The sequence below is a fragment of the Drosophila hydei genome, unplaced genomic scaffold (genome assembly GCF_003285905.1).
Source record: "Drosophila hydei strain 15085-1641.00,03,60 unplaced genomic scaffold, DhydRS2 tig00000383-arrow-arrow-pilon, whole genome shotgun sequence".
NCBI lineage: Eukaryota > Metazoa > Arthropoda > Insecta > Diptera > Drosophilidae > Drosophila > Drosophila hydei.
Window position 1 is genome coordinate 684,674 of NW_022045721.1, and position 8,982 is coordinate 693,655.

The 8,982-nt window shown below is 40.7% G+C and overlaps 1 protein-coding gene across 2 annotated transcripts; it reads left to right on the top strand.

Moving 5' to 3' along the window:
* The first annotated feature begins 507 nt into the window (after positions 1-507).
* LOC111596868 (sentrin-specific protease 8) lies at positions 508-1,528 on the top strand. Of its 2 annotated transcripts, XM_023311315.1 has the most exons (2): positions 508-742; positions 865-1,527. In XM_023311315.1, the coding sequence occupies exons 1-2, from the start codon at positions 692-694 to the stop codon at positions 1,393-1,395; spliced, it is 582 nt and encodes a 193-aa protein (XP_023167083.1). In that variant the 5' UTR covers positions 508-691; the 3' UTR covers positions 1,396-1,527. The 2 variants fall into 2 exon arrangements, with proteins under 2 accessions (XP_023167083.1, XP_023167082.1); XM_023311314.1 differs by having other exon boundaries at positions 508-1,528.
* The last annotated feature ends 7,454 nt before the right edge of the window (positions 1,529-8,982 follow it).

The window sequence follows — 8,982 nt, forward strand, 5'->3', positions numbered from 1 at the left end:
GTGAGAGTGAGAGTGAGAGTGAGAGTGAGAGTGAGAGTGAGAGTGAGAGTGAGAGTGAGAGTGAGAGTGAGAGTGAGAGTGAGAGTGAGAGTGAGAGTGAGAGTGAGAGTGAGAGTGAGAGTGAGAGTGAGAGTGAGAGTGAGAGTGAGAGTGAGAGTGAGAGTGAGAGTGAGAGTGAGAGTGAGAGTGAGAGTGAGAGTGAGAGTGAGAGTGAGAGTGAGAGTGAGAGTGAGAGTGAGAGTGAGAGTGAGAGTGAGAGTGAGAGTGAGAGTGAGAGTGAGAGTGAGAGTGAGAGTGAGAGTGAGAGTGAGAGTGAGAGTGAGAGTGAGAGTGAGAGTGAGAGTGAGAGTGAGAGTGAGAGTGAGAGTGAGAGTGAGAGTGAGAGTGAGAGTGAGAGTGAGAGTGAGAGTGAGAGTGAGTCTCTACCTACTCTCTTCCTACTCTAGACATATCACAGATCAAGTAGGTGTTGAGCTGTATGTGTTTCATTTTCTTAACATTGGGCCCCATTCATATTGTTGATTGTATCGAAGGTAGACACTTACAGACATACACACATACATAAACACAACAGTTAACATGTGTTAAGCTTGGATGATCGAGGCCGAGATGTCCAAGACCAATAAAAAAATAAAAAAGATGGCCAAGAAAACAGGTCATCCACCTCGTGGCCTGCAGACGACAAAGCCCAATGTCGATGTTGACTATGCGTGCGACTGCCAACTTAATGACGAAAGTTCAAGTAAGCCGAGTGTTTCGTTGCGATTCCAGAATATGTCGTTGCGCCACTCTGACGTCCAGATGCTGCAGGGACCGTATGCCCTGAATGAGCGTCTGATTGCCTTCTATTTTGCGTATTTGCAGACTCGACGCTACAAGATGCAGTCGGATTTACATTTTCTGTCGCCCACGATAGCCTACAGCATGCGTCATCTAGAAGTTCGGGAGCGCCGACGCCTAGTCCAGGGACTTCAACTCGGTAGCAAACCGTTCGTCTTTGTGCCGTTGGTCGAGAATTCACATTGGTCGCTGCTTTTGATAGCGCGACCTGATCGTAAGTTCTACTATTTCGACTCCGAGAATAATCGCAATATGAATCTAGCGCGCATGGTCGTCGAAAATCTACGGGTCACACTGTCTGCCGTTGATTTCACCCTTACTGTTGGCCATTGCCTCCAACAGATCACTGATCATGAACACGATTCCGGCCTCCATTTCATGTGCATGACCGACAACCTAGCCGACTATGTCACTCGCTGTGGCTATGCCACCAGCACATTGCTCATCTCTGTCCAAGAGGTACGAGCCAAGCGCTCCTCGCTGCTGCACCTCATACGGACACTCGGCGGCATTATACCAATGCCTGACACCAAGTCCCCATCCTTGGAACTGTGAGTTTTTGTTACAAATTGGCAATATATGTGGAAGGATGATGTCAAACCCAGGAAATCAAGTCGACTCTCTTGCTACGTTTCTTAAGCCCTTTTAATAGCGTTCGCTCGTTAGGCAATAGTTTCATTTAATAAACGTGAGCAAGAAATGTTAGAAAAACAAAAAAAAAAAAAATAAGAAAATCCTTTAATTTCTGTGCCAAAAACTTGCAAGCCAAAGATAAAACTCATCGTTAATCGTGGCAGAAGAGTGAAGCTCAAATTGTTGGGATTCATTTGCAATTTACTCATTTTTGTAAATTCATATGATACCTGAGATTGATTTCAATTAATGCTGATACTGATCATAATTATAAGTATAAAGTCGTAGATGGTAAACTAGGAAGCTATAAGAGCTAAAGACTACGTTTTATTTTGGCGTGGCCCCACACGTGCATATCAAGTGTGTATCAAATCGGTAACTATTCCCCTTGCAATATATTCCATTGTAACAATACTTTCTCGTAAGCGTTCTGAGCGAGAGCTTTTTCCTATATACATATGTGCACACATACATTCAAATGCGTTTATTCTTCTCTATTCGAAGAATCGAAATTGCGGTTGAAATCTGCTTGAGTTGTCAACTGCTTCTTAAATTGAGATTTTTAACTTTTTGCTCAAGCAGTGAAGTGGTGGTGTTGGCGGCGCTCGTAAGCGCGAAGTCCTGGATTCGCGATAGGCGGCGAACGGGTGTTTTTTTCTGTTCCCATTAAAAATGGGAAATCAAGGTATAATGGTTTAGTGCAAATGTATGTAACAGGCAGAAGGAGGCGTGGCAGACCCCATAAAGTATATATATTCTTGATCAGGACGACAAGCCGAGTCGAATGTCCGTCTGTCCGTATGTGTGAACGCATCAATCTAAGCTTCTATTAGATCTAGAGACTTGAAATTTTTTTTGTAAGTCCGAGTATAGCATGCGCATATCGAGTTTGTTTCAAATATTCGATAACTATTCGCATTTAATTGTTATCGAATAAAAACATGATTAAAATGCAGTTAATAAATTATATCTTGGACGTCTAAAGAGCTAGATCCTCCAAATTTTGTATTAAGTTTTATGTATATTTTTTATGCAATTTTGATTTTTATTGGATACCGGCTCAAAATTTCACCAAATTCTCAAAATTTGAGTTCAGTTGGAACTAGGGCCATTATGTGAGGGTGTTTATATCTCAACCAAGCCAATAGGATATGTAGATCACATACTGCAAATTTCATTAAAATCCATTAAGTAGAACAGAAGTTATTAAACAAAACGTTTGGCCAATTTGCAAAATCATATGTCAGCAGCGCCACGCGCACGCATTTTTCCTATACATACATACATTCAAATGCGTATATTCTTTTCTATTCGAAGAATCGAATTTGCGATTGAATTGTGCTGAATTATTAGCTGCTACTTAACTTCAAATTTGCAACTACTTGAGAAAGCGGTGCAGTGGCTGCGTTGGTAGAGGCGGCGCTTGTTGTCGTATTTTCTCGGGCTCAATCCTCACAGAAACGAGGCATTTTTTATTGATTTATTTATTTTTTTTTTTATTATGAAGTGGCGGTGTTGGTAGAGCTGATGCGCGTTGCGTAAAAAGTTTGGGTTCGAATCTTGGTGTGGTAATGTCAGTTTTTATTTGTATGTATCGGTGTCGAAATGTAGGGTTTTTATGTGTTTTTTTTTTAAATATTCAATACGAACTATTAAATATATTTAAAAACGTAAATAGGACTGGGATTCGGGTATCACCTAGTCGGGAACCCCAACTAAAGCCTTCTAACTTGTTTTACCCTCAACCCGTTCTGTGATAGACCACATAAAGTAACAGCAAAAACTAGAGACTTGAAATTTTAAATAAATATTACAGTGTATCATACGATAAAGCATGTTATTTTCTTATCGGTAAAAACTGATCATTTAACTTATTTTTTATCGTATCTTGAATACCATAAAATATTGAGACATCCAAATTACTGTGGATGGATTTTGTAACGAATATTCAGATTTGTAATATTTTGAGCTATTGATGTAACCCTCCATACCTTGAACCTCATCGGAAGAATTCAGGATATGTCCTACTCGAGCAGTCCCGACTAGAGCACTTTTGGATACGCCTTAAATACAGACTCTTAATTTAACAAAATTGATGACATTTACGTTCGGTTAAAATATGGCCAATATGTGAATAAAATGGCAAGCGTACGCATGGCGATGATAGAGGTGATACGGAGGTGCGTGTGTACAAGTGTAACCGCGTGTGTTTTGTGCACCTATGCATAGCTACAATCTATGTAATATGCTTAAAAACGCTAATCATTCGGGCCGGCTATATTTTAGTTACCAATTCCGCTATTAGCACTTTCTTATTTGTCTAGTATACATCAGTTATGAACATGCTATATGTTTGTATGTATATACATATGTGTGTATATGTCAGCTAGTGCACTTTGTAAATCATGCATTTATTTAGATATGAATTGTGCTGTGTAAACATAGTAGAAGCTCATAGAATATAGTGAATTATACTATTGTATACATTTTCTAAGCTTTCCCCTTTTTTCGGTCGGTAATAATGTCAGGGCAGGGCAGGGAGGTGCACAAGTTGCTTTAATTTGTAGTTAAGCTGCGCAAATAACTCAATTAGTCTTTATGGTGCCACACCCATTTGTAGAGACGTCCGCCCTATCCACCTTGGCTATTAGGTATAAACTGCCAACTCGTTAGAGCATTTCGCAGCCCTGGACAAGGGGGTGGGCGAGCGTTTGGTTTGGATATGGTGGGCTGCATTTCAGTTGGCGGTAACTTCATTACACCTTGTACTAACCTTTCTAGCGCTGCGTGTTGATGAAGAAGTCCATAAAGGTGCGAAGCCCAGCGGCTGCCTCCGTGGGCTTGACTCCACAGCTCATCTACTTAGCTACATCTGAGCTTAAGTCTTCCCTCTCACTGTACCTTTATATTTTGCTCCCTGACTTTCTTACCAACACTTACTCATTCACTTACATGCAGACGGCGAGAAACAAACAAAAAACAACTCTTGGCGCTTGAGGGCGCTGCAGCAAATGGCAAATAAATAAAAGCAACAAAAACAACAGACAAAGGAAAAACAAGTGAGGACGTTGCAGTCAGGCGCTACTGACTGTATAATACCTTTCGCCCAAAAACTTAAAATATACAGTTTTTCCCGATTTGTCACATCATTTAGTGTACATATAATTTTGGCCAATTTTAGAAGGAGCCTTTACTAACGCGACTGTAAAATTTTGTAGAAATTCCATGCCCACAAAGGGGCGAAGATTTTTAAGTTTACAGCCTTACACTCACAAGTATATAGTCAAAATATAAAATCTGTAGCACCAATAGGGCTCGAAGTATATCAGAATTTGGACAATCGTCAGATCCTATTTCCCGCGCACCTTATGGACGAATAAGTGAAAATCTGTAGTGGATCTAAACAGTAATTCACATGCAACATTTTTTAGTTTTATTTGTTAAGCCCAACGCGTCGATCAGCATCTATAAGAACTTGACTCTTGAAATTTTTTTATAGGTTCGTGAATAGCACGAACATATCAAGTTTGCTCTATATATTCGATAACTATTATTGTTATCGAATAAAAACATGATGTAAATGCAGTTATTAGATTATATCTCGTACGACTTAAGAGCTAGAGCCTTCAAACTTTGTATTTAGTTTTATGTATATTTTATGCAATTTTTATTTCTGCTGTTTTTGGATACCGGCTCCAAATGTCCCCAAATTCTTTAAATTTAAGTTAAATTAGAAATAAGGCTATTATGTGAAGGAATTTGCATCTTTACCAAGCCAGATCATATCCTATCATATTTCATTAAAATCCGTTAAGTAAAACAGTAGTATGAAACAAAGCGTTTGCTAATTAACAAAAGCATATGTCAAGCAGCACCAAGCGCAGGCATATTTCCTATATATGTGCACACATATATTCAAATTCGTGTATTCTATTCGAAAAATCAAAATTGCGATTTAACTTGCGATTTGCAATTTATATTTCAGACAGTGCAGTGGTGGCGTTGGTAGGGGCGGCGCTCTTAAGCGCTGATTCCGGGGTTCGAGTCTGGCGACAAAGAAGCATTTTTATTGTTTTTTTTATTTTTTAATTATGAAGTGGCGGTGTTGGTTGAGTTGATGCGAGTTGCGTAGAGATTGTGGGTTCGAATCTTGGTGTCGTAATGTCGGTTTTTATTTGTTTTTTTGTAATATTGAAATATTAAAAAAACTCAGATCTGGCACCCCGACTAGAGCTTTCTTACTTGATTTGATCATGGATTGTCATCACGAGAATATACTCCTCATTTTAAGTCTCTAGCTTCAATAGCAGCGAAATGGTTTTCGTTCTTAAGGACAGACGAACGGTCATTGCACAAATCCAATATACTCATTTCACATCGTCAATGAGCATAAAAACAAAAGCAACCACGCGGCCACGGCCAAGCTGTAACTGTAAAGTAAATTACAAAATGGCGTGAAAATATAGGCCAAAAACAAAGTTAATTGTTGGCCGCTCATTGACGCTGCCGTTGCCAGCAATGTCGGCAATTTAAGTCAGTCTCTTTTTCTATCTCACAAATACACACAATTAAGCACACCCACATGTAGTTAGTTACAGAGTCAACTCGAATAAAACAGTCGTAGCACTTATGGATAGTTGCGCTTAAATTATGAAGGTAGAAAAGAGATTTTTAATAATTCAGATTGAATGGAATAGATAAAGGCACAGAGAAATGTAATCAGAAAATGAAGTTTTATAAGAGGGTTATCGGATTATCTGCATGTGTGTGTTGAGTGTGTGTGTGTGTTTTTATTTTTAGTATTAATTTATTTACAATGACAATACAAAGTTAGGTTTGCTAAAAAAGTAATGCGCGATACTTGCAGAAGGACCGTAAAGCATTGCTTCGCAGGCTCTTTGCGTTTCATTAAACGGAGACAGCTTTCCTTCTGCTACGCTTGATTCCGCGGAGCTTCACCATAACTGTAGCCGTGAAGGGGCTTATTAGTTCAGAATCTTCAAGTTTCACTGTTTCTTCTAGGTATCGTCTCCTCCAGGAAACATGACCTCACTATAATTTTGCGTGTTTTGCATTTTCCACTTGTCCTCTTCAACACCGGTAACACATGTCAGTTTCACTATGGACATGGTTTTTAGAAGCTCCGGAAACATCCATGAATTCAGAGAGAATCTTCGAAAGATAAATATTAATCTCACCATGCTGATGACTTAGGGTCCATAAGTATGTGTGTCCTTACCATCGTGATTGGTGGCACAAATACCTCGGCTTTAGCTGGCAGTTGCCATCGCTCTAGATCAGATTGGTGCTGTGTAGCAGGTGACGGACCTCATGACACTCATCAGGAGAAAAGTCGTTGTTGGGGACTAACCGTGTGTTTGGCACGATTCGATAGATAGAACTCTAGAGGAACCAGCTGATTTTTTATGTACATATTCCATGCTTGCATCAAGTCATTCTAGCATCTAACATGATGACAAAATACTTACTCTTTGACGCAATGGAGGTGCTGCCAATTGTGCTGCACATACTCTTTATCTTTAAGCTTATTTGCTATGACAGCAAATCGAATGGAATGCGTGCCTGTGGATAGAAAGAGGCCCTCACTCCTGTTGTATATTAGTAATCTTCTTCTGATATGGCTCTTTACAATCTCTTTTCTACATTTAGGGATATTATACTGCGACAGCGAAACACTGAACATATTTTAGACATACAGAGTTGCTATGATACAGTACTGCTTCGCCCCATTCTGTAAAGGTTTGGGGGTGCAAGGCGGGGCTAGTTTCAATGCACCGTCCGGGTTAGGGGCAAAGTTTGACTTAAGGATTCTGGCAGCTGTCCATGATCTAGAAATTGTTTTACTTGCTTGCCCGTAGGGCCTTACTTACTTGACTTTTTGCCGACTGCTAAGTTAGCTGCTTTACAGTGTATGTAGGCCTTCTGCGGGCTTATTAGTAAATTCTTCTTTCCTGGATATAAGTACGTCAAATTTTGCATATTTTCATTGTACCTGTATATGCGCATTTGTTGTCGTCTGAGCTGCTTACGTCGATACATGCCAGTGCTTCCGGCATTCTGCGTTTGAGCTACCATTTGACAAGTTTTGAGCATTTCCCAGCAACTGTCTGACAATTATTGGTGGCTGGGCCCTTGCATTCCCCACGAGTTCATAAAGCACTGATGTAAGCTTTCAGGATTTCCTCTTTACCCGCCAGTTCATCCAGGTCACGAATATCGATGTTTCCGCACATCGGTGAGTGTTTTTTCTCCGCTCGGCTGCCTAAGACCTTGCCAACGGCGTCTGCTTCCTATTGAATTGCAATAAGAGGTTCTCATTTGCAGTCCTTCTTATCCAACGTACACCTTCGCTCAAGTGCTTAAGTAGTAAGTCGCTCTAAATAACGCGTAACATGCTCGCATAACTGCAAATATCCACACTAGAAACCGAAATTGTGTTTGCCCTGGGTCGTTTTTTCAGTTTGCATCCCTTGACCACTGTCCAACTGTCCTTGTTCATCTGTCGTAAAACCTCGTTGGGAATTGCTAGGCAACGTGTTGAATCGTTCACTCTTTTCCGCTAACCACGTTTTGTGTATTTTGTGTCCTTTTCAAGGAAGTTTTTCTTTTCTCGGAGGCAATGCCCCTCGAACGCGTGGGTATGCTCTTACCACCTGTCAGGGCAATCATTCTAGTTGACGCGATAGGTTTCTTCATAGACTCGCCTCTTTGCTGCTCACTTGTTGTCGACGGTGTTGTGAGCACATCACAGTTTTAAACATACATAATATAAGTTTCTTTGCTTAAAAAGTAGCATGCTATACTTGCGTAACAGCCGTGAAGCATTGCTTTGCTTAAGCTTAACTGGGACAGCTCTTCTTATGCTGCGCTCCACTCTACGCAGCTCCACCATAAACTGCAGCATGGTGTTCACAAGGCTCTCAAGTCTGATGTAACGGTCCAGATGTCGCCGCTCCTCCAGGAACCCTCAACATATATTGTGCGTTTGGCGTTTTCTACCAGTCCTCTTCTGTACCAAGAACACTTGTTAGGGTCATCGTGACCAAACCTCTTTCAGTAGCTGAGGAAAAATCCTCGGCCACGGAAAATCTCCGAAAGACAATCCAACTTTTCAGTTGTATGTCCATGCTCCACTTTGTGATGCTTGTCTGTCTCGTACAGACTCGTGCATATTCCGCTCCACGGTTTCGGTGAACCATTCCATTTGACCACTTTTTGTAGTGCTGGGTAAATCGCGCCCTCAGCACGTATGTTTATTAGTTTTTGGAATTTGTATAGCGAATAATCAGAGGTTTAATTGAAGTTTCGGACCGCACCCCGCAAAATCATAACTCTCTCCGTGTGTGAGCTTTCGCGGATCCACCTAAGTACAGATAATAAGTAAATAAGTGAGCATAATGATGAGCGTGATAATTAATCGGATTTGGCTGCCATTGGTTAGTTGGGTGGCATGCTCAAAAACTTTCTCTGTTGGTGCTGCCACAGGAT